General features: G+C 40.2%; 1 protein-coding gene across 1 annotated transcript in view; it reads right to left on the bottom strand.

Annotated features, from left to right (window-relative positions):
• Positions 1-7,069: 7,069 nt before the first annotated feature.
• HSD17B4 (hydroxysteroid 17-beta dehydrogenase 4) overlaps positions 7,070-27,228 on the bottom strand; it is a 388,773-nt gene continuing 368,614 nt past the window's right edge. Inside the window, exons 23-24 of the mRNA XM_089673464.1 lie at positions 13,985-14,112; positions 7,070-9,069 (exon numbers count right to left, since the gene is read on the bottom strand). Of these exons, the coding sequence (XP_089529590.1) occupies positions 8,980-9,069; positions 13,985-14,112 (218 nt within the window). The 3' untranslated portion in view covers positions 7,070-8,979. The remainder of the gene's footprint in view (positions 9,070-13,984; positions 14,113-27,228) is intronic.

Raw genomic sequence — 27,228 nt, 5'->3', positions numbered from 1 at the left:
ATGGCCTAGGCTATAAGAAGATAGCCAAGACCCTGAAACTTAGCTGCAGCACGGTGGCAAAGACCATACAGTGGTTTAACAGGACTGGTTCCACTCAGAACAGGCCTCACCATTGTCGACCAAAGAAGCCGAGTGCACGTGCTCAGCATCATATCCAGAGGTTGTCTTTTGGAAATAGATGTATGAGTGCTGCCAGCATTGCTGCAGAGGTTGAAGGGGTGGGGGGTCAGCCTGTCAGTGCTCAGACCATACACCGTACACTGCATCAAATTAGTCTGCATGGCTGTCATCCCAGAAGGAAGCCTCTTCTAAAGATGATGCACAAGAAAGCCCGCAAACAGTTTACTGAAGACAAGCAGACTAAGGACATGGATTACTGGAACCATGTCCTGTGGTCTGATGAGACCAAGATGAACTTATTCGGTTCAGATGGTGTCAAGCGTGTGTGGCGGCAACCAGGTGAGGAGTACAAAGACAAGTGTGTCTTGCCTAAAGTCAAGCATAGTAATGGGAGTGTCATGGTGGGGGGCTGTATGAGAGCTGCCGGCACTGGGGAGCTACAGTTCATTGAGGGAACCATGAATGCCAACATTTACTGTGACACACTGAAGCAGAGCATGATCCCCTCCCTTTGGAGACTGGGCCGCAGGGCAGTATTCCAACATGATAACGACCCCAAACACACCTCCAAGATGACCACTGCCTTGCTAAAGAAGTTGAGGGTAAAGGTGATGGACTGGCCAAGCATGTCTCCAGACATAAACCCTATTGAGCATCTGTGAGGCATCCTCAAACGAAAGGTGGAGGAGTGAAAGGTCTCTAACATCCATTAGCTCCGTGATGTCATCACGGAGGAGTGGAAGAGGACTCCAGTGGCAACCTGTGAAGCTCTGGTGAACTCCATGCCCAAGAGGGTTAAGGCACTGCTGGAAAATAGTGGTGGCCACACAAAATATTGACACTTTGGGCCCAATTTGGACATTTCCACTTAGGGGATGTACTCACTTTTGTTGCCAGCGGTTTAGACATTAATGACTGTGTGTTGAGTTATTTTGAGGGGACAGCAAATTTACACTGTTATACAAGCTGTACACTCATTACTTTACATTGTAGCAAAGTGTCATTTCTTCAGTGTTGTCAGATGAAAAGATAGAATAAAATATTTACAAAAATGTGAGATAATATCTGTGAGATACAGTATATAATTTCATTGAAGCAACTCAAAATGGTCCTCAGTAGTTTGTATGGCCCTCACGTGCTTGTGTGCATGCCTGACAACGTCAGGGCAGGCTCCTAATGAGATGACGGATGGTATCCTGGGGTATTTCCTCCCAGGTCAGGACAAGGGCATCACTGAGCTCCTGGACAGTCCGAGGTGCAACCTGCCGGCGTCGGATGGACTGAAACATGATATCCCAGAGGTGTTCTATTGGATTTATGTCAGGTGAGCGTGGGGCCATTCAATGATATCAATTCCTTCACCCTCCAGGAACTGCCTGTATACGCTTGCCACATGAGGCCGGGCATTGTTGTGCACCAGGAGGAACCCAGGACCCACTGCACCAGCGTAGGGTCTCACAATGGGTCCAAGGATTTCATCCCGTTACCTAATGGCTGTCAGGGTGCCATTGTCTAGCTTGTAGAGGTCTGTGCGTCCTTCCATGGATATGTCTGTCCAGACCATCACTGACCCACCACCAAATAATGTTACAGATAGCGTAACGTTCTCCACAGCTTCTCCAGACCCTTTCATGTCTGTAACATGTGCTCAGGGTGAACCTGCTCTCATCTGTGAAAAACACAGGGCTCCACTGATGGACCTGCCAATTCTGGTGTTCAATGGCAATCAAGCTCTATGGTTCCGGGCAGTGAGCACGAGGCCCACTAGAGGACGTCGGGCCCTCAGGCCACCCTCATGAAGTCTGTTTCTGATTATTTTGTCAGAGACATTCACACCAGTGGCCTGCTGGAGGTCACTTTGTAGGGCTCTGGCAGTGCTCATCCTGTTCCTCCTTGCACAAAGGAGCAGATACCAGTCCTGCTCATGGGTTGTTTTTGTACGGCCCTGTCCAGTTCTCCTAGAGTGACTGCCCGTCTCCTGGAACCTCCTTCATGCTCTTGAGATTGTGCTGGGAGACACAGCAAACTTTCTGGCAATGGCACGTATTGCCATCCTGAAGGAGTGGACTGCCTGTGCAACCTCTGTAGGGTCCAGGTATCGCCTCATGCTACCAGTAGTCACACTGACCCTAGCCAAATGCAAAACTAGTGAAGATAAAAAAAAGTCAGAAAAGATGAGTAGGGAAAAAAAAATGTCAGTGTCCTCCACCTGTAAAACCATTCCTGTTTTGGGGGTTGTCGCATTGTTTCCCCATCTAGTGCACCTGTTAATTTCATTAACCCCAAAAGGAGCTGAAACTGATTAATAACCCCCTCTACTACTTAACTGGCCAGATCAATATCCCATTAGGTTAAACTGATTTGATGCTATACTCTGATTAAAAAGTGTTCCTTTAATTTTTTATTGACCACATAGCACAACTTCAGTACTTGTAGGTGTATTGGTGATTTGCTATTTTGCGCATGATATTCATAGAGGTGTAAGAAAAAGCATTTGGAGTGACAATCTAAAAGGAAGTTTGTCAGAAATTAAAGCGTATCTAAATCCAAAAACAAAAATGTAATATGTTGCAACTTTCCGGTCCTCAAATGAGGTAGCTGCATTCGTTTCCTTTTTTTTTTTTTTTTAGTCTTTTTTCCTTTATCATCATCTTGTAAACTAGCGAACAACATTTTCTTTCCTTGTGTGACTCTACTGTATTTATGGAGGGAGCCATAGTTGTTACCCAGGTAGGATTTCAAACATACAATTAACATTTCATCAAACCATACCGCATAGCAATACATAGATAACCAATGTGAAAGGTGGGTGGATGGCTTTATGGCATTTCCATATAAAATGCAGGAATGAAGAGAAAGCCAGCATACTGAGAAATAGACTCTGAAACTGGATTCATTGATGTCCCATATTTTTTGTAACTTTTTTACCGATATGAATCAGTAAATCACGCTGCTTCAGAATGTACATCTTGGTGTGTTGGCTTTCTCTTCATTGCTGGACATGTCTGCTTTTTTTATGTCTATTACATGCAGGTTGATTGGATTTGTAGCTCACAAAAGATAAAAGAATAAGAATTTTTGGTAAGATCAACAGGTATTTTCTGCATTTGTTGGAACTGTTCTTAGCCTGAAAAATAAAAGCTAATGCAACCACCACATACTGTGGTATACAGAATATCAACCAAAAATCCAGAAAAAACACGACACAAATGTTATAAATTGAGTTGCAGTTCAGTGAGTGAGCAAAACATGACTTTGTGCTTGCCAACAAGGGTTTCTCCAGCAAGCAAGGTAAGACGTTTCCTGTATTTGGATACCAGGTTTGCACACATCTTAGGAGGTATTTTGGTCCATTCTTCTTTACAGATCTTCTCTAAATCCTTAGGGTTTCCTGGCTATCACTTGGCAACTCAAAGTTTCAGCTCCCTCCATAAATTTTCTTCAGGATTAAGGTCTGGAGACTGGCTAGGCCACTTCAGGACCTTAATGTGCTTTCTTCTTGAGTCACACCTTTGTTGCCTTGGTGGTATGTTTTGGGTCATTATCATGCTGGAAGACCCACCGACGACCCATTTTCAGTGTTCTGGCTGAGGGAAGAAGGTACTCATTCAAGATTTTACAATACATGGCCCCATCCATTGGCCCTTGAATGCAGCAAAGTCGGCCTGTACCTTTAGCAGAGAAACAGCCCCAAAGAAGAAGGTTTCCACCTCCATGCTTGACTGTAGGGATGGTGTTCTTAGGGTCATAGTCATCATTTTTCTTCCTTCATATACAGCAAGTCAAGTTAATGCCAAAGAGCTAAATTTTGGCTTCATTTTTCCAAAGCACTTTCTCCCAATCTTTCTCTGAATAATTTAGATGTTCAAAGTCAAACTTCCGATGGGCCTGCACATGTGCCTTCTTGAAAAGGGGGAACTTGCGGGCACTGCAGGATTTCAATCCATGGTGGCGTATTGTGTTACCAACATTTTTTTCAATGACTGTAGTCCCGACTGCCTGGAGATCATTCACAAGCTCCTGCTGTGTAGTTCTGGGCTAATCCCTTACATTTCTCATGATCATCCTTACCCCATGAGGCGAAGTCTTGCATGGAGCTCCAGACCAAGAGTGATTGATGGTTATTTTGTATTTCTTCCATTTGAGAATAAATTACTCCAACAGTTCTCTCCTTCTCACCAAGCTTTTTGCTGATGGTCTTGTAGCCCATTCCAGCCTTGTGCAGGTCTACAATCTTGTCCTTGATGTCCTTCGACAGCTCTTTGGTCTTTGGCCCATGGTGGTGCCGAAGAAAGATTCTGTGGACAGGTGTCTTTTATACACATAACGAGTTGTTGCTAGGAGCACCTTCTTAAAGTTACAGGACTAATCTGTGTACCACATGAGCACATAGCCAGTCTGTGGGAGCCAGAATTATTGTTGGTTGGTAGGGGATGAAATACTTATTTTACTCACTGAACTGCAATTCAATTTCTAACATCTGTATCAAGTTTTTTCTAGGTTTTTGGTTGATATTCTGTGTCTGTCATTTAAAATACACCTATGATGAAAATTATAGACCCTTCATTTCTTTGTAAGTGGGCAAATTTACAAAATCTTCAGGGGATCAAATAATTATTTTCCCCACTGTATAAGGAATGGTGAGCTGCAATACATTCCATTTTTGTTTTTAGATTTAAATAGACTTTAAGGGCTGGTTCACAGCATGTACACACATGAATCGCACAGGAAAGAGTTGTGTATTCCAGTGTGATTCAGTCCACATGCAAAATGCACTTCATTTGCGATCTACAGCGGGTGTCAATAAAAAGCTAATGACACCCCCAAATACAGATCAAAAACACAAAGCATTTGCCACACCAGATCGCATGGTACTTTTGAACGATGCAATCAATTTGGAGTGGGTTTTAAAAGGTACTGAATGCACTACTACTTTTGGTGCGGTGCAATTTTAGCCCATTCAAAATGAATGGATTAAAATCACACCGCACAGAGCTGCACGTAAATCTAACAGGAAAGCACAGCTCGTTCCTCTAAGATTCATGTGCGGGCATGATGTGAACTGGCCCTAAGAGAGGGAGTAATTTTTCTTGCTTTCTTTGGTGCCTATCCTTTTGATCAACAGCTTGTTTTGAAACCGATAGAGACACCAAATAATACAATTTACAATACATTATATATTGAATAAAGCTGCTTTTTTATTACCATCTGCATACATACTGGGGAGTATTGTCCTCACTGTTTAAATACACCCAAATAAGACTGTCTATGAAACTGAAAGTATCACTGTAATGTCACAACCCTATTTGTGACTGATAGATATTGCCACTGTAGTTGAAAGGAAACCTGCTGCATAGAAGCACACAAAACAGGACCTCCAGTTGGCTTCATACTGTACACCAATCAGCAATAACATTATGACCACCTACCATAACCCGTAAAGACATGGAATCCACTAGACTTCTGAAGATATGCTGTCATATTTTGCACCATGCCATCAGTAGAGATCCTTTAAGTCTTGTAAGTTCTGAGGTGGGGCATCCATGGATCAAACTTGTTTTTCAAGCACATCCCACAGATGCTCTATTGGATTTAGATATGGAAAATTTGGAGGCTAAGTCAACACCTCAAACTCATTGTTGTGTTCCTCGAACAATTGTTGAATTCATCAGACCAGGCCATCCTGTTCCTTTGCTCTGTAGTCCAGTTCTGATGCTCATGTGCCCTTTTTGGGCTTTGGACACAGGTCAGCATGGGCACCCCCTGACTGGTCTGCAGCTACACAGCCCATATGCAACAAACTGTGATACACTATGTTTTCTGACACCTTCCTATGGGAATCAACATTACCCTTTTTAGCAATCTGAGCTACAGTAGGTCTTCTATTGGACTGAACTACACGGGTCAACATTTGCTCCCCAGCTGCATCAATGAGCCTTGGCCACCCATGCCCTGTCACCGTTTTGCTGGATCACTTTTGGTAGGTCCAGAGCACTGCAAACTGGGAACATCCCACAAGAGCTACAGTTTTGGAGATGCTCTGACCCAGCCATCTAGCCAATACAATTCGGTCCTTGTCAAAGTCGCTCAAATCCTTACGCTTGCCCATTTTTTCCCAACACCTCAGCTTAAGGGAGAACATATTCACTTGCTGCCAAATATATCCCATCCACTGTCAGATGCCATTGTAACAAGATATTCAATTTTTTTTCACTTTACCTGACAAAGTTACGGCTCATCAGTGTGTGTATGTGTGTGTATATATAAAATATTAGATACACATGTACACACACACCTAAATACACAAGCTGGTCATCTCTTGGACCTCTGTGCTGCCCTCAAAGAATGAGAATAACGTGCAACTTTAATAGAAGTATTTGATTCTAAACACCAATTCTTATTTTCAAGAGTCTCTTCTGTTTTTCTTATTTAACAAACGATATATATTCTGCCTGAAATCCTGTGCTTATACAATAAGTAAACCTGCTTTGTGATCTCCAGAATGACAACAGATAGCTAGAATTGTAATAGCCTACACAGACTGGATTTTAACATCTGCACCTGTGATTTCATCCTCACTTTCCAAGTCCTGTGCACTAGAGAGGATTTAATACATCTCTGTAACCTTGGATGACATGACAAATCTCAATACATTACTCCAAATCCATATTAAATACAACAAGCAAATGATTTAGGGACTATTAAATATCTGTTTTGGCTTTATGCGAGGCACAATTGCAGTGCAATAAATGAAACATTACAACAATCCTCAGAGTGAACAGCTTGCAGGCCACAGTGGAACATATTTGTGATGTGGCGTGCATGGCAAAAGACAAATAAAAAAGAAAACAATGACATTATCTAATAAACTGATTCACTGGAGCATGAACATAGACTTCTTTCCCCAATGCAGGCAATCTGACCATTAAATACACATTGAACTCACAGATTTAAATCAATCAGTTTTTATTAAATTGCATATTTACATACAAGTAAGGTATTATATCATTGAGGACTTTGTCTTAAAGATGTTACTCATTAGTATCCTTTAACAATCAGACATACATTCTATTTATTGAGATATTAATGAAGGCTTTATTCTTTAATCAACTAGCAGAAAATGGTAGGTCCCCTCTGTGCGTTATTGTAGGCTAGCAAAGGAAAAATTCTAAACTGACAGCGAAGACAAAATTCACATCAAATCGTTTCTCTATTTTTGCGGAAAATTGGATTCTAGGTTCACATCCCTCTGAAGAGAAACACAAACATCTCCCTATCTTCTACTCATCCTTGATAGGAAACAGTGAAAATGCTAGTCCCTCTTTTCATAAGTGGATGCAGAAAAAGGCATCCTGAGAAAGGTGATTTTGAGATGGTTCAGTCTCAGAAGTGATCACCAAACGGAGCTACTTTCTGCGAACCTGACTCAGACACACTGCAAGACACTGGCCATAAAAGATTTTCCAACATGCCAGAAAATCTATAGACAGTCCCATAACTGGATGTATCAGAAATATGATATGATGTTGGAATGCGTGTCCTTTGGGCTGGTCACACATTATGTACTGCTTGCAACTGATGCCATATAACTTTGCAAATTAGCAGCACTGCTTGTAGGTAGGTTATAGCTTACCAAAGTCTAGCCACTTAAGTATCAAGGCACTTGCAATTCAACATTACATTACAAAGAATTATTAGTCATACCTCAGCAGGTGAATCTGAAAAAACTCAAAATAATGATCAGGAACTGGCGGGAGCAATTTCTTCACTTTGCTACATGCAGGGGATTTCGAGTACGTGTCAACTTTTCGGTTAGGAAAACATTTTAATAGAACAAAAATAATTGCTATAAATCATTAGTTATTTTTAGGTGAAATTCAGCTTTGCCTTCATACCACTCCTTTCATTCCCTCTGTCATTTTTTTCCATTTTGTATAAAACATTGCTATTTTTGTTAATAAAGATGAAACAAAGTAATCAAAAGGACCCAGTTAGGGCACCTTATAACAAAGAAAACTGCTTTAGTTTTGTAAGAACAACTGTAATAGATTGATCGCAGTGGCAGCTATAGAGCAGATCACTTTTATTAAAAAAATACTTCCACCTGCTTCTTGTTATGAAGTGGGAACTTGTTGGAGGCCTCAGCTATTGTATAGCCACCTAAACTAGATTGTTCTCACAACCTTGGTATTGTTAATTATTATTACAGTATTATGATTATACTGTTTGATTAGCATAAATTTAATTAAGAGTACCTGTCTAGCACACAAAGCTGAGGAAGCAAACTTGTGTGTTGTATCAAAACAGTATTTCAGTAAAGACGACCTTTCGTTCTATAACTATCATCAATGTTACTAATCACATCATGATAGTCTGGTCTGATGAAGATCCTCAACAAAATTTTCACTGCAGTGATATATGGTGGAATCATAATAATGTGATGCTCTACATTTTTGTTACCCGGATCAATTTCTCCTGTGCTTAGGTGATCCTGCTTTAAAGCGGGTTCAGCCACAAGCATTTAATCAAATCCTGGATGCACAGAATTCTAAATTGACTGCGCCTTAAAGCAGATAACGGTTGAGTTTAAATGACACCATTGAAAGTGAATATTTATTAATGCATTTATATGCTTTTAGAAAATGTCTCCTAAATGTATATAAATGCAGGTGTGACACTGCCAGTGTGAATGAGGCCTAAAGGTTCTTGGGGCACAGCTCTAGAATTGAATCTATGAAGAGAACACTGCAGGGCTGGGGGCAAAGAGGCAAATAAATTGTAAATTTAGACACTGTCCTCGCTGTATGTGGATGACAGGTACACTTAAGGACGGCATTGCTTGACCCTGCAGTCACATTCTCACAGTTTAGCGTAGTCTTTCAATATCATCTCCAGTTTTTGGCTCAGCATGATGTTGCCTTTCACTTTGAGTTTACCAGCGAAAAATGCCTAAGAATAAAATGAAAAAAGAAACATCAAACACACAGATATTGTTTTGTTATCTCCATCCCCCCTCTGCTTTTTTGCTTTCTGTAGAAATGTCACTTTGAAAAGCACAGTCTGTCCCAAAAGAGTTGAAATGAGTAATTCTAAAAACACGGCGCACAGCATCAAAGATGAACAAGCTTCAATGTAATATAATCAGCAATACATTGAAATCACCGGCTTTTCTTCCCACAAGACATAAATGCACACTTAATTTTGCAGCCAGATTCTGGCAAGAAGCAAAGAAAGAAAGCTCTAAATGAAATGCCTTGCAAGAAAATAAAGTGCTTCAGCTGATGGCACACATTGCAAGCGTGCGTTTGGCGTTTATGCTGAAAGGAGAACAGTCTTTCGTGCGGTAAATATATTGCTCTCTGAATCCTTGTGATGCTTAAGAGAATGCTGAGTGCTGCAATCCACAACGATACTTATGCCTTAAAGGCAACGTTTAGTCTCTCTGCTGACTCAGTGGTATAGAGATAATGCCATTGCATTTTATATCTTTATGCCCTCATTCTCTTGTATTTTTCTTTTATGTCTTGTACATTTAATTGGTATAGATCTGGGAGCAGATTGCAAAGGCACACAGTGGTGACTTCTTTACTTGGTTAAGATTCTGTGCGTCCTACATCATGTGACTGAAAACAGCAGGTAATACTCTCCTGCCCAATGTCTAAACTTACAACTACATTTGTGTTTTAAAGCTGACCTCCAGGTATCATCTCTATTACATGTTTACATTGGTCCAGCTTGGACCAATACAACTATGCATATTTCATACCCCATAGGCTGCTGTGTAAGCCGATGCCATGGCTTTGCTTGTTCAATCAGAGAGCATCTTGAGTTCATTAAAAAAATATAAGGCATTCTATGAATGACAGTGGTGCAAGCGACCCCCTTTGGTCAGTATGCAGTGGGGCAGCTGCTCAACACAGGACCCACAAGGCAGTAGCACTCACTATAGTAGCATCAACTACTACAGTGATTGTTAGCTTCCACAGTGGTCCATTACATATGAAATATGCATACTTACATTGATTCAAGCTGGATCAATATAAATATGCATTTAAAGAGCTAGTTCACCTTTACTGACATTTTAAAAAATTCTAATGCATTTTGCTGATAAAAAAAAAAAATCCCCTCCGACTGACCAATGAAAATTGCAGGAATTTTAACTTTGTATCAGATTCCTACTTTTTGTTGTTCTGAAGAAAACACTGCTTTTTCTTCAGAGCTATACGGTTTCACAATGTCCTTTGGATTCGGATTCTGAATGGAAGGGACTGGTTCAATATAATCGGCTGGTGCACTCTCAGGGCCATTTCACACTAGAGTGCACAGCTGCTGGTGCACTTTACCATTGCAAATGCTGGTGCACTAGTGGGCAGTGTTGTACACGATTGAGTGCGTCACGCAACTCCTTTTTTTTGGGGACAAAGTTTATCTGAAGTGTATAAAACGTACACTTTATTCATGGTGCTGTACAGTGCCATGCAATTGTGTACAGTGCACTGCGATAAAATGCAGCATTTTTTTTGCAGCACGGCCCCAGGCTGCGTTGCATTGTGAATGGAACATACAGGAAACAAATGTTTTCTGTGTGTCCTTGCAGTAAAACGTCTGTCACTGCACTATGCGTGAATAGAGCCTCAGTGTTCTTATGAGAAAAGCTACAGGTTCTGCGTTAGAATTTAACCTTGGCGAGCAGTTCATCAAAACTGAAAGTGCTACTGCAGGGGTTGCCTAAAATTTGAGTTCTATTTTAGCTTTGACCTATGAAAGTAAGTCAGTGACTGAAAGGTAATTTCTAACAATAAATTACAACGTGGCTTATGTAGCAATTGTAAATGTTATAATATCATTATTATTTTTGTTTTTTCTAGGAAAGTGGCATTACCCTTATATGTACCTGCCCTGTTGCTAAGATTCTTCAGCTGATGCACCAGCCGACTCCAACATCACAAGAGCGTGCTCTCCCAGATTCAAACATGGTGTATGCACAGTGCCCTATCAACCCCAACACCATGGCACTGAGCTCAGAGCTACTGGGATTGATGAGAGAAAGTGCATGTGTGGGGTTCTGAATCCAAGAGAGAGCACTCTTGTGACACTGGAGACAAGAATCAACGGCTAGAGTAACAGCTGAAGCATCATAGTAACATCCTAGCCACAAGGTAGGACAGAGGAACACCGGCAATGGGAGTTTTACGGGCAGGCTTCGGGAGCAGCGAAAACGACCTATAGCAATAGCAGATACATGATTCAAAATTGTGCATAGCAGCAAAGTTTGTTTTTATCTACTGACGCCCCTTAACTGCATAGACAGTTTTTTTTTTGTGGAATGGTTAACTATCCCTTTAAATATCTGGCACCCATTTGTCTGGCTTAGAGATGTGACTGCTTCGATCAAGGGTGGTAAACTGGCGACCCTCCAGCTGTTGCCAATCTATAAGTCCCATGAGGCATTGCAAGTTTGACAGTTACAAGCATGACTCCCGAAGGCAGAGGCATGAATGGACTTTGACACCCCTGGCTTAGATGCTGCTGAGAAGGAGACAGCTGAAAGGAGGCAAATTGCATTCCTTTCTTCTTCTGCCCCATTAATACAAACAAGAACTTGCCAGCAAATTGTTCAGAGTTCTGAAACAGCGCTGGCATTATAGCAGGCTGCAGAGAGGTAGTGATAGATGCCTTTTACAATCTTGGGACATCTGTAAATAGATAGTAAATTGTAAATAGATAAATTATAGCAGGTGAAAGGAGGATATTGGGCAGGTAAGAGTGTTGAACAAATTACCTGAAAACTGGATAAGGTACAGTTTTTGAGCATGTGGAGCTGTCAATTAGAAGGAAGGGAAGTAGCGCACACGGTCTTTCACATAGAGAAGACCGGGAAGATTTCTCCTCTGCCAGTATATAAATGAAGGTGAGATACAAGGAATGTACAGTGCATCCAGAACGTATTCACAGCACTTAACTTTTGTTACATTTTGTTATGTTACAGCCTTATTCCAAAATGGATTAAATTCATTTTTTCCCCTCAACATTCTACAAGCAATACCCCATAATGACAACGTTCATTATGAAGTTCGTTTTGAAATCTTTATTAAAAATGGCCTTTGCCATGACCCGCAAAATTGAGCTCTGGTGCATCCTGTTCCCACTGATCATCCTTCAGATGTTTCCACTACTTGATTGAAGTCCACCTGTGGGAAATCCAGTTGATTGGAGATGATTAGGAAAGGCATAAACCTGTCTATAGAAGGTCCCACAGTTAACAGTGCATGTCAGAGCACAAACCAAGCCATGAAGTCCAAGGAACTGTCCGTAGACCTATGAGACAGGATTGTATCAAGGCACAGATCTGGCGAAGGGTACAGTCAAATTTCTGCAGCATTGAAGGTCCCAATGAGCACAGTAGCCTTCACAATCCGTAAATGGAAGTTTGGAACCACCAGGAATCTTCCTAGAGTGGGCTGTCTGGCCAAAATGAGCAATCGAGGAAGAAGGTCCTTATCCAGGGAGGTAACCAAGCAACCGATAGTCACTCTGAAAGAGCTCCAGTGTTTCTCTGTGGAGAGAGGAGAACCTTCCAGAAGAACAACCATCTCTGCAGCACTCCACCAATCAGGCCTGTATGGTAGAGTGACCAGATGGAAGCCACTCCTCAGTAAAAGGCAAATGACAGCCAGCCTAGAGTTTGCCAAAAGGGACCTGAGGGACTCTCAGACCACAAGAAACAAAACTCTTTGGTCTGATGAAACAAAGATTGAACTCTTTGGCCTGAATGCCAAGCGCCATGTCTGGAGGAAACCAGACACTGCTCACCACCTGGTCAATACCATCCATACAGTGAAGCATGGTGGTGGCAGCATCATGCTGTGGAGATGTTTTTCAGTGGCAGGAACTGGGCTAGTCGGGATCGAAGGAAAGATGAATGCAGCAATGTACAGAGACATCCTTGATGAAAACCTGTCCCAGAGCGCTCTGGACCTTGGACAGGGGCAATGAGACAACGACCATAAGATCACAGTGCACATAACAAAGGAGTGGCTATGGGCCAACTCTTAACATCCTGGAATGGCCTAGCCAGAGCCCAGACTTGAACCCAATTGAACATCTCTGGTGAGGTCTAAAAATGGCTGTGCACCGATGCTCCCCATCCAATCTGATTGAGATTGAAAGGTACAGCAAAGAGGAATGGGAGAAAGTGCCCAAAAATAGGTTTGCCAAGCTTGTAGCATCATACTCAGAACAACTTGAGGCTGTAATTAGTGCCAAAGGTGCTTCAACAAAGTATTGAGCAAAGGCTGTGAATACTTATGTGTTTTTTTTTTCGTTTTTTTTTTTTTTAAATAAATTGCAAAGATATCAAAATGAACTTCTTTCACATTATCATTATGGGGTTTTCTTTGCAGAATGTTGAGGGAAAAAAATTAATTTAATCCATTTTGGAATAAGGCTGTAACATAACAAAATGTGGCAAAAGTTAAGCGCTGTGAATACTTTATGGATGCACTGTATATGCTGTACTAAGGAAGACTGAAATAGAGCAAACCTGTTGCTTTGTTCTGCATGGGCAAAGCAAAGGCTTGCTTTAAAATAAAAACAAAGCATAAAAAAATATCAGCTTTGATCAGTCTTGCTGCTTTAAACAAAATTAGAGTGACACTATGCCATGTGTTTTGCTTAATGTTTTTTTGTTAAAGTCTTAAACTTAATTGCTTAACCGTATCCAGCTAACAGTAGATTCCAAATCCCGTTCATCTTCTTGACAACTCAATTAGAGTGCCATACTTTCAGGAGATTCATGCTTTGTACATGGTTTCAAGGTCAGCTCTTGCTCATTTCTGAATTAACGTATTGTTTTATTCATTACCTTTTGGGGATTTAGTTTTCCCAAAACAAGATCCATAAAGTCTTGATCAGTAAGGGTAAATGTGGTATCAGCACGGTCACGGACTTTTCCACGATAGACTTCTCCAGTTCCATTCTTCAGGTCAATAGCTTTTGAGGGAAAAATAAAAGTTTGAATCATTATGTGAAACAGAACAGCATATACATTTGCCACTCTATATAAACTAAAACAGTTCCTTCCATGTGCCTTTTGACCTTAGCCTGAATCCAAATAATGAATTACAGATACCTCCCAACTGTCCCTACATCATTTTTACCCATCGCTTCCCATTGAGCTGATCCCCATGGGCATGACTTCCAATACATAAGATCACAAATAATGGCATGGGTACTGCCTGAGTTCGCACCAGCAACAGCATCTGCTTAGAGATTAAGTTAATTTTCATTAATTAACATCTCTTGATTTCTTTTTTGAAATTAAATTAGTTTCTGATTTTTGTCTATCCTATTTTGTCTAGATGGATGTTTGATGTCCATTGTTTCCTTTCTTATGGTTGTGAACGTATAGGTCAAATAGATCTTTGTTAGGTTATACCTATATATCGTAAAGCATTTAACAGGTAAAATTGCCCAAAGTTTCTCTCAACCTATTGAATTATGATCTCTTCATATTTTCCGTTAAATTTAATTAATCTTTTTTTGTTTATCTCATTGTGCCTAGATGATATATGATGCCCATTATATCCTCTACAACTGTTTTGGAGGTGTAGGCCAATTAAGATTTTTTAAGTCATTTTCTTCTAGCTCTGTGAGCTTTCACATCCAGGGTGAGCCTTTGAGTCCCATATATATGTATATATATTTGATTAAATACATTGTATTGGATATATTAAAGTTGTTTGGTAATTGAACAGTTTTCCTTTGATATACTTTTAGACTGCCTTGGCGGTAGAAATTTCCTCAAAAAATCTCCCCTGAAGAAGCCCGTGAGGGCGAAACATGTAGGGAGTATACTACATTTACCTAACCAAGTTTGAATCTCAGTTGGTATTCTTAGAATTGAAATTGTTTTTATGTGTTTGTATTTTTTCCTTTCTTGTGTTTTACCAAAATACGAAATAAAAATTATATAACTTTTAATGTGTGGTATTCATGTCTATGCACCCTGAATGTCCCATCTTCTCTATTGAATATTTTCAATTTTAAGGGATGTGGTGCAATAATCATATCTGGTCACTCGCTCGCCACTTCACTGTTTCACCATCTGCATAGAGTTTGCACATTCCCACCTCCGTTTCTCCATGTTAATATGGGCTTTCTCAACTTGCTCAGTTTTATACAATCCAAACATACACGGTTACACAGGTTTCTATCAGACATTGTGTGCACACTTGCATGACTACTGCAAGAAAATAAGGCTGATAGCACTTTTCAAAGCAGGGAATGATGTGAACAAATCATTACCCTCAGTGCGTCTCTGCCGAGTATGTTAGCTTTATATGCATGAATAACATAAAGAGAAAGTATATTTAATAAAAAGAAGGTAGAGTGGATGTTTTTCTAAACTATACAAGGCTTGTATCAAACTCATGTTCACACACAGTTTGCCTCTGCAAGGCTATCATAACTTTTTACACAAAGCAGTATATAAAATATACAACTGCTTCTACTGTAGGATTATATTTTCTCTTTCTCTATCCCAAAAGCTCTGTAGCTTCTTATCAGATGTTTTTTCTGCCGAGCTCCATTAAAAAAAAGTTCTCCTCTAAACACGCATTGTAATGGAATGAAATGACAGCAACAGGCATAGAATGTGGAGTCGGTGACAAATAAATCATGCTACACAAAGCAAACACCGGCATGGAGATGTGATACCAGTTATCATCGCAGTGCAAAGTCAATGAACAAGGGTGATGCTTGAGAGGCTGCATTACAATGCCAGCTCTAAGTATTTTTCTGTTTGTTAAAGCATTCAAACTTGCAGCTATCGTCAGAATTTAGCAATTTTTGTCAACACTTCAGCACAAATTATTTTGTCATGTTTTCACTACTGTGTGCCCTGCCTGGGGGCTTTAACAAAAAGCCACAGGCTCACAGTCTATGAACCAAAAATGCTTTGACAAGCCCAGAATTTCAACATCTTACGAGGCCTGAAATTGTGCATAGTAAATATTGGCTGTGGCCTAAGGTGGCCCCCCAAGGTGTGAAGTCTAAGGACCTGTGATCTTTAGGGGTTTACACACAGTTTTTTGTTGCGACTCCAGGGCTCTGTCCCATGTTTGCACTACTACCAGGTTACCAAAGTATAGTACTAAATGGGTAACAATGTAGCCTGTAAATTGGCAGAGGGTGAGACAGACAGTGCTCTCCCTGATAATATCTGATGGGAGGAATAAAGCATGTCACAGCACGTGGAATTCTAGCACGGTTGGAATTTATATGGAATTTGACAATAGGTGGAATTCAGTAGGAATCTTAAAGTGGTTGTAAACCCTTACATATACCCAGTGAAGTGACTGGCCTCAGGTGATACACAGATGAAACAAATCCTCCTACATAAGTTGTACCCGTTTATCTGTCGTCCTCTCTTCTCTACACCCGTTCGAAGTGCTGAATTTAAAAAGTTTGACTGAGAGTTCAGAAAAAAGGGGGAGGTGAGATGAAATTGCACTCTGCACAGCTCAGTTAGTAGAGCTCTGAGAGCTGATTGGATGGAAGGGACACACCTCCCCCTGCACAGGTCACAGGAACATAGCTGAGGCTGAAAACCTGCTGAAGGCCCCTCCCGTCACCATTTTTCTCTTGGTGACAGGAAAACTTGTCAGAAGTGACTCATTCGGATAGGAATGAGGCAGCAGATAGAAATTACACTTAGTGCTTAATTGAGACAAGTACACACTATAGAGGGATATACTTTGTTCATATTTCATGTCAGAGGGTTACAACCATTTTAACACAGGAAAAGGCAGATGCAGGCAACCAACAGGCAACAGGAATGAGAAAACAGGACAGTATATAAGAGCCACCATAGTAGCTACAGGGTACTTACAGTAATTTTATTAAAATGATAACATCTAACTGGCTGTTGTGGGTCATCATCACTATGTGTTTACAAAAATGCAGACATATAACAAAACTTATTAAGCCTAAACAGTGAATATTACAAAGGTAGGACTAGTCTTAACTCATCTAGTCTTAGCGAAGACGGCTGATGGGAAAGAATGAGAATTACATGATTATGGAAGAGAAAATATTCAAGCAGTATTAATATCCCACACCTTCAACATCAGAGTTAAAGCAACAAGGTGAGAAAAGAGAAAAAAAAAAAAAAAGGATTAGCAACCTCAGTACAACTGTGAGGTGGCCAACAAAATTGAGTTTGATCTTGTGGCAAGCCAGAGATAAATCGGATGGCAAGTAGAAGCCGCTGGGACTTTACAGTAATTTCATTTTGAACTGATAACATCTGACTGGCTGCTGTGGGCGTCACCACTCTATGTATTAAAAATGCAGACATTAAATAACCAAACAGTGAATATTATAAAAGGTAGGATTGGTCTTAGCTCAGCTTTAAATCAACCAGGAGAAAATACAGCTCCTCCATGTGCTGTATATGGAAAAGCATATACTCAAGAACTCAAGTATTAATCCCACATCTGTAACCTCAGAGTTAAATTGTTACTAAACCCAGGACCCTGCATTCACTATATCTGGTCTTCCACAGTACACACAACATGGAAATGCAATTATGTTAGTAAATACAAACTGCTAAATAACTTCTCATCAGAAGTTAGAGAAGTCTTGTGACTTTCATCAGTGTCCAGCAGAGTACATGCTAAAGCTTGTAGGGGGGAGTTTTCATTTTGCTCTAGGAGGATGCAGGACCCCTGACCTCTGTCTGGATAGTGCAGATTGGCACTGTGCTGATCACATGCACTCTCCCAAGAAAAAAAAAAACCTCTCTGGCGATATACACCAAACTGAGCATGTGCAGAGTGACTCCACATAATATATGTTTTATCAGGAGATAAGAGGGGGACACTGGAAGAAAGGGAGGATCAGAGTCAGGATCAAACAGCTATTTTACGCAATTGCAGAGGAGTAACCCCTTAGTTTCCACAGTGAGTATAACAAGCATGCTTTACTGCATATACAGACTGATTTTATTGTTGTGGGCTGAGTAACCTCAATACAACTGTGAGGTGGCCAACACAATTTAAAAAGATAGACAATCTTCAGCACGTCTTTTTTTCAACAGTGGGACTTTGCGGGGGCTTCTTGCAGATAGCTTGGCTTCACATAGGCGTCTTCTAATTGTAACAGTACTCACAGGTAACTTTAGACCTTCTTTGATCTTCCTGGAGCTGATTGTTGGCCGAGTCCTATTCTTCTATCCATTCGAATGGTAGTTTTTCGCTTTCTTCCACGTCTTTCAGGTTGCTGAGCAGCCTATCATTTTCTGCACTTCTTTATATGTTTTCCCCTCTCCAATCAACTTTTAATCAAGGTACGCTGTTCTTCTGAACAATGTCTGGAACGACCCATTATCCTCAGAATTTCAGAGAGAAATGCACTGTAACCAGCATGTTCAACATTTGCTGCCTTCCTTCCTTAAATAAGGGCAATAATTGCCACCTGTTCTTCAAAGAATGAATGACCTCACTAATAGAACTCCACACTGCTATTATTTTGAACATGCCCCTTTCAATTAGTGATTGAATTACACAGAATCAGCAGCATGCATGTCATGACTGTTGGGTCAGTTGGATTTCTATTACTCTACTACACCTGCTAGTAATTTATTTGCCATGTAGAAATATAATTTCTACCAAAAACAGTGATTGATCATGTTAGTGATGTCTGACTGCTATTATTTTGAACACAACTGTATAATATATATACACACACACACACACACACATATACATACACACTACAGTCCCTGTGGAATTTTAAATGATTGACAGGTTTACTCTAGTGACTATGTTTTAGGTAAATGCTCAAACCAGTGACCAGTTGTGGTAAATGCTTTTAATGTACTGTAGGAACTTTTTTTTTTTTTCTAAATCTAAAGTCAATCTGTGGTGAATAGCATAGAATTATTTAGCACATGATCTGACAGTCAGTTGATGGTAATGGTATTCCATCTTTTTATAATGAATAATTGCACAATCCATTCTATAAATATGCATCTAATAATCTTTGCTTTACATACATAAACCTTTTATTCGTGTATACTGCAATATACAGAGTTAATCTATGGTCTAAATTAGTTTTATTTTCAGTAATTTTTCCCCGTATTGAATTTTATCTTGCCTATTTTGCATACACTCTGATTTTTAGATTTAAAATGTTCAATAATGTTATTTTAATACATCTTTTATTTTAGTTACAAGAAGGAATTGTGGATCAACTAAAACCTAATCAATCTGACAGCAGCCTCAAGATGTATTTCTTTACATCCACTTCATTAACATACACTGCATTCTGGAAGAAAAATATGGGACTCGTGGGTGTTAAATAACCCCTGGGTGAAGTGCCAAATGGCCAATATTACGAAGTTCTTGTGAATGATGCCTTAATGAATGTGCAATGGATGTTTGGATACATTCACCACATTATAAGTATTTATAGCAGGACAGAAACTCAGACTGTGTGCTATATGTCCACATCCCAGCAAATTGTGCACAACTATGAACAAAATATGTAGTCATGGACTTTGTGAGGACATATAGAAAAGAAACAGAGTACCATAAAAACAATTTTATTATACATTAAAAATTACTCTCCACATAGGGGCTCAAAGTATGCACAGACTCAGATTACAGTTCACATATGGACTCAACACATTTCAGGAATCCTTCCTCAGGAGAACATGACAGAATTAGTACACTGGAACCCACTCCTAATCTTTAATAGAGTAACATCAGCCAGTAGGGTAGACTGGAAGTCATAGCATCTGCATGTTGCCCATAGAGGTGCAAATGAGATGATTTGAGCTTTGTGACATGGTTCATTATCCTGCTGGAAGCAGTCATCAGACGATGGGCACACTGTAGTCAAAGGGATGGATACGGTCAGCAACAATACTCAGGTAGGCCATGACGTTTAAATGATGTTCAATTAATACTAAAGGGTCTAAAGTGTGCCAAGACTACCATCTGAATGTCGCAGCTGAAATCAAGACTCATCAGACCAGGCAACGTTTTTCCAGTCTTCTATTGTCCAATTTTGGTGAGCCTGTGCAAATTGTAGCCTCCATTTTCTGTTCTTAGCTGACAGGAGTGGCACCTAGTGTGGTCTTCTGCTGCTGCCACCCATCTGCTTCAAGGTTCGTTGTGTTGTGCGTTGAGAGATGGTATTCTGCATACCTTGGCTATAACGAGTGGTTATTTGAGTTACTGTTGCCTATCATCTTGAAACAGTCTGCCAATTCTCCTCTGACATCAACAAGACATTTTCGTGCACACAACTACCGCTCACTGGATATTTTCTCTTTTTTTAAACCATTATCTGTAAACCCTAGAGATGGTTGTGAGACCAGCCTGTCTGGCAACCACAACCATGCCACTTTCAAAGTCACTTAAATCCCCTTTCTTCTCTATTCTGATGCACGGTTTGAACTTCAGCAAGTCGTCTTCACCACGTCTAGATTCCTAAATGCATTGAATTGCTGCCATGTGATTGGCTGATTAGCAATTTGTATTACCAAGCAACTAACGGATATACAGGCTAGACTGATGTGAACTGAGTTTGTAACTTAGAAGCAAACCGAGTTTGTTTCTAAGACACTTATCAAGAGTCCCCTCTTTGGGATATATGTGCCTCAACTACTATGCTGTCTTTATGGTAACATTGGGTCTGGATGGTTCCCCATTGAGAAGTTGATCCTTCAATTTTAAGATTATGTATACAAGACCATTGGTTGTTTACAAAATGTACCTGAATTTCCCACCCGAGAGGCAGTGGCTTCACCTTGGCTTACGCATTAGCACCTCTATGGGCTACATGCACATGCTATGAATTCCAGTCTACCCTACTGGTGATATTATTCTATTAAAGCTTAGGAGTGGGTAGCAGTGCACAGATTCTGTCACGTTCTCCTGAAGAAGGATTCTCGAAATATGTCAAGTCCACAAGTGGATTGAAAATTGAGTCTTTGGATGTTGCGAACCCCTATGTGGAGTAATTTTTAATGTTGTGTAATAGATTTGTAATGATACATAATAAAGTTGTTTTTACAGTACTCAAGTGTCTCTTCTATATATCCATATTATTACCCAAAGTTTTCATTCAGACTTTTCATTTACTATTGCATAGTCACTGTCTGTATGGGTATATATGGATCAAAACAGAGCCATCTAGTTAGGATTTCAGACAATTTTGCATACTGATTTCAAAGGCTTAACACTTCAGAAATGGGTTAACTTTTAAAGAGATTTGCTTCTCAAAACCTCTAAAGATCTCAAGCTGTTTTTCTTTCACCTTTTAGATCCTCTGCATTATTATTTAATTTACACCCAAGACTGTGAAAGAGACAAACAACTCAAATCTAAAACATCACTGCCACCGTAGCTGTGAAACCCAAAAGCAGCGATTTAAAAAGGACAAAAAAACCCATTATGCCAAGCAGTTTATAGTAAGCAAATTCAGCTCCATATCAGATTTATGGTCCCTGAATAATAACATAGAATAATACGGTGATTTCCAAAGCTGTCAACAGCAGTGTTGTTCCCTCTAAGAAAATCAAGTGTGATAAGAGGATTCTTATGAGAAATGCTCCCTGCAGGGCTCTATCAGGAATATACTTTTTCTAATATGCAGTTAAGAACTGGAAAACAGATTGAGGTGCACTCTTTTTAACTCTTCAGTTAACCCTATGAAGTCAGTGGAAAGACCAACTTTATTAAAAACTAGTCCCTACTGGATTTATGCAAAAACGTTTATATACTAGATTTACTGTATATATGCTGGTAAATTAGCTCTGCTTATTCTGAGGATGACTCTCCGGTCGAACATCAGGAGAGAACTGTATTTAATACTAGAAGACTGTACCATGTAAAGTAGAAAAAAATGGTCACTCAATATGATCTATATATATTTTCTTGTTTTCATTTTTTTTTACATTCCCTGCTTCCTGGTTTCATTGCTTCCAGGTTTCTGGCCTAGGCCAAAATGATGTCATACATCACAAAAGTCTCCATACGTAATTTTTTTCCTTTCATCTGGAGGAGGGGTTTTCTCAGCTAAGCACACTCTCTTGCCTGCATGCTTGGGTTAAAGGGATTCCAGGAACTGAATGTTACATAAATCATCTGCTGTTACTCAAGATGGCTGCAGCTAGAAAAGCTAAAGGTGTATTATTCATAGTGATTTCTCAACAAATAAAACACAGATGCATGAATGGATGGGGGAGTGTGCTCTGAATATAAAAAAATAATTGAATAGCATTTTCAGTTTGTGGTGCTCAGATACAGTTGGCTTTCACTTTAACCCCTTCACGCCTAAGGGTAAAACAAATCTCAATGCCTTAGGAACATTTTACAACTTTGACATGTGTTAGTAAAACTGTACATATCATCACAACTACTCTGTACATCCCAGTGAATTATACCATTTTTTTAAAACAAATTGGACTTTCATTTGGTGGTAACTGGTAATGGATATCTCCTGATTTTGTTCTTATTATCAAAGGAAAACAGGCCCAAACCATTGTTTATAAATTTAGCTGTGTGTTTTTTGTTACTACCATAACCTTTCACCAAAGAACAACCCAAAATAAATTATCCAGCTCTTGACGATCGCAGTGATGCCATATACGTATGTTTCTTGTTCCTGTAGTACAGCCCTGAAACAGTGCGCATTTTGCTTTTTTTTTTTTGTTTCTCCTACCTAAAATACAGTGACACTGATACCAATTTTTAAATTTAACCCCCCCCCCCCCAAAAAAAAAAAACCTGACCTTTGACCCTGGCCCTTGACCCAAACACTAACCCTGGTACTGAACTAGATAAAACCTTCATCTAGGTATTTTTCTTTATTTTTTATTTATTTACAGTTTTTTTTTCCTCTCTGCAAGGAGAGAGAGATAGATACACTGTATCTCTCTCCTCCATTCACAGAGGAAAAAAAACAAGGGGTGGGTTTCACAGTGACTGGTCACTGTGATAGCCAATCATAGGCTATCACAGCGATCATGTGAACCAGAATCGGGAGTTCCGGGTCCCGATCATTAGAACAAGGTGATTTTAGCTGTTTTCCATGTTCAGTAGCCAAGAGGCTGTATGTGCTAGCATAAGCTCAATCAATTGAAAGGGCAGAACTGTGAGGCTTTAGGGGGTTTCCCAGTTCCCACAGTCATAATATAATTTTTTCTTCAGTAGGTCTACACAATGAAAGGCATTGAGAGGCTGAATAGTAACATTCCTAAGTAAACCCAGTCATAGCTGACACTATAGTGAAAGTCCAACTGATCGCTTGCAGCATGCTTTGATGGTAAATGGCGCAAGTTTTTCTTTAGACACCTACAACAGCTGATGCCATGAATTTTGTAAGTTTCACATTAGGACTCTTGCACACAGGACATTTTTGCAGTGTCAGTCATTTTTTTTTTTTACTGCTTCCAAACGCCTCTCTATGTTATCCTATGTGTCCATGCACACAAAGAATTTTAGAAGCTTTTAGTAGCAGGGGTGTTCACTAGCAGGAAGAGGCTGCATTTTGGCAGAAAAACGCTTGATGAACGTAAACAAGTCGAAATGCATGTTAACGCTATGTGCAATTAGTGCTTGAGTGTTAATTCATTTCAAAGGCCAGAATAAATTATTATTCTGGCCAATGAAATGAATTGACACCCAAGTGCTGGACGCCTGTAAATGCACCTAAACGCTTGTAAAAGCATTAGACACTTTCACAAACATCAGGCATTTTTTCTTCCAAAAACGCTGCTGCCAAGAGGAGGAGAGTTTTTTAAAATGTCCTGTGTGCATAAGGCCTTAAAGGTGGCCTGTAGCCAATGAGATAATGCCTAATTTATACTTCAGATGTTTTAATGCTAACAAATAATGCTTTACCGTATTCATTAAATAATTTTGGTCTCTTATATGTACCAAATCCCTAATATTCATGGATATACATTTTGTATAGGACTTGTATTTTCCTTAGGACCTCATAAACAGACCAGGAATCAGTATATGAATCTCAGTAATATATTGACATTCCTGGAAGTGCCGCGGCAGCCATTTTGGATTCTGGAGCCCCTGTGTGTCGGAGGTCTGGAGAGGAACGGTACACTTCAGGTGTCCCCCTGAGCAGAAAGTGTTAGTGTTGGACAGGAGTGATAAGGGGGAATGTCCTGGTTATCGGGAGACCTTCTACACCTTCTACACATGGAAAGGGGATCGTTAGGAGCTGGATGCTGATTTGCTGATTTTATTGATCTTATATGTAAGTGGCTACAATAAAAAAATTTTATATTACTGAGATTCATATACTGATTCCTGGTCTGTTTATGAGGTCCTGAGGAACAAGAGGATACCAATCTAAGGACACTCTGTATACATGGGGTTATTTACAAGCTGAAATTTTCTGATTGAGGGTAATTATGCACTTGGTATAAGGTGTGCAGTGACATTTATGTAGTAATATACTTTTGACATGAGTGCTGTGACACTGGAGTGTTCTTTGTGCATGATACATGTGTGGCACTTTGGGGTATATTATTTAAAAGGTAATATACTATGTCTAGATTTTGTTTTTTTTGAGGGATTTGAAGAGCACCTGTGATTGATTTGCATCTTCTTCAGTGGAGTAGGAAGCGTCTTCCTATCAAGATCTGATCTTAGTTTGGACTTATCATTTGGACACTTTGTGTTTTGGGACTTTATTGTATTTTATTTGATTGATGTATTTATATTTTAGATTATTTTATTTTTGCATAATTTTTTGGGAAATTACTTTGGGACTTGATTTTGCACTGTAATTGTAAATTTTGGGTTTAAGTCTACTAATTTATTAATTATTGGTACTTCAGGGGAAGGATATTGATATGACTTTAAGGGATTTTTGAAGGTTTTTTTATTTTATGTGTGCTGATTTATATTTATAAAGCCATGGGAAAAACCCATATAATGACCATGTTTCTCCTACAGCAGTTGTGATAGATCTTGTAGCTCAACATATTTCTCAGATTCAAAGGTACTCACAGCTATGTAAATAAAAGCATTTTAATACAGGGTGTAAATGGCACCTTTTACTAAGTGTACCATCAACTAATTTTAGGATGACTTCATACAATATTAAAAATATATCTACATGTGACATATTACTTCAATAACTTAAAGTGTTACTAAACCCAGGACCCTGCATTCACTATATCTGGTCTCCCAAATGCAATTTATTTAGTAAATATAAACTGCTAAATACCTTTCCTCATCAGCAGTATATATCAGTCTTGTGACTTCTATCCAACTGTATCCAACTGAGCACTGGTTAAAGCTTGTAGGAGGAGCTTTCATTCTCCTCTCACTTTCCTATGAGACCCCTGACCCTCTTTCTGGACAGTGCTGATTGGCCCTGTGCTGGCCACATGCAATATCCCAAAAACGCTCTAGCAGCACACACCAAACTGAGCATGTGCAGCTTATCCCCAATGCTCTCTTCTATCAGCAGATGGATTGGGGACAGAAGAAGAAGGGGAGGATAAGAGAACACAGGATTAAACATCCTTTTTACACAATGCAGAGGATTGACTACTTGAGTTCCACAGTGAGTATAACAAGCAGGCTTTATTGCATATACAGATTGATTTTACGGTTGTGACTGTAGTAGCACTTCAACTCAGGGTGGATTTGATTTAAATCACTAGTGCAAAGGCTCGATTTAAATCATATCAATTTTTAAAGAGCAACTGTCATCTCTGTCCAGCAGCAACTCCTCCTCTGACCAGCTGTTGACTCACCGACAGTCCCATTCACTTTAATGGGATGGCTGGTGATGTGGCAGTGATACAACAAGGTGAGGGACGTGGCGACAGCAGGTGAGTGGATGCCCGCTGACAGGAGCTGCCATGATGGATCTAAAATGATCTTCAACCGTCTCCCGCCCGCCATATAAGGAAATGACGGGCACAAGGTGATTCTCTCGTTCTGGGAGGACGTCATGTGACGTCCCCCCACTCTAACCATGCGTGCGCGGCTCTGAGAGTGCGCAGCGCGGTGATCTGTGGTGCGCTGTGTCCCTCGGACACAGCAGATCACCGATCAACGGAAAGAGCCACAGATGTCTGCTCGGTCATGTGATCAGCTGTGTCCAATCACAGCTGATCACATGTAAACAGGGAAATGCTGGTTATCGGCATTTCTCTCCTCACAAGCTGTCACGCTGACAGCTCGTGAAGAGAGGAGAGGCGGTAATCGGCATTCCTCAGAGGGGGCATCTACACTGATTATCAGGGCACTGAAGTATGCCCTGATGATCAGTGTAGCCCCAGCAGTGGCACCTGTCAGTGTCCATCAATGCCAGCTGTCAGTGCTCATCAATGCCACCTGTCAGTGCCCATCAGTGCCACATCAATGCCACATATCAGTGCCCATCTGGGCTGCCTTTGTGTCACCTATCAGTGCCAGTCAGTGCCACCCATCAATGCCAGTCAGTTACACCTATCAGTGCGCATCAGTGCCGCCTATCAGTACCAGTCAGTGCCACCTATCAGTGCCGCCTAACAGTGCCAGTCAGTGCCACCTAACAGCACCAGTCAGTGCTGCTTAACAGTGCCAGTCAGTGCTGCCTATCAGTGCCATATACGAGTGCTGCCTTTCAGTACCTATCAGTGATGCCTGTCAATGCCACCTACCAGTGCCTTCTCATCAGTGCCACCTATTAAGACCCATCACTGCAGCCTCATTAGCGCACATCAGTGAAGGAGAAAAATCACTTGTTTACAAAATTTTATAACAAAAACTAAGAATAAACTTTTTTTTTTCAAATTTTTCAGTTGTTTTTGATTTGTTTAGCAAAAATTAAAACACCAGAGGTGATTAAATACCACCAAAAGAAAGCTCTGTCTCAAAAAATTGATAAAAATTTTATATGGGTACAGTGTTGCATGACTGCGCAGTTTTCATTCAAAAGTGATACAGCGCTGAGAGCTGAAAATTGCCCTGGGCAGGAAGTGGGTATAAGTGCCCTGTAGGCAAGTGTTTAAATGTAAAGAATTCGACTCATTCTTGCTGGTAGTTAGAATCTTTTCAAACCAAATGAAGGTTT

Source organism: Staurois parvus, unplaced genomic scaffold (genome assembly GCF_062004578.1).
Source record: "Staurois parvus isolate SC_StPar_1 unplaced genomic scaffold, SC_StPar_1.0 ptg000004l, whole genome shotgun sequence".
NCBI classification, from domain to species: Eukaryota; Metazoa; Chordata; class Amphibia; order Anura; family Ranidae; genus Staurois; species Staurois parvus.
The sequence above is the reverse complement of the archived record's forward strand: the minus strand, read 5'-3'. Positions and strand labels throughout refer to the sequence as shown.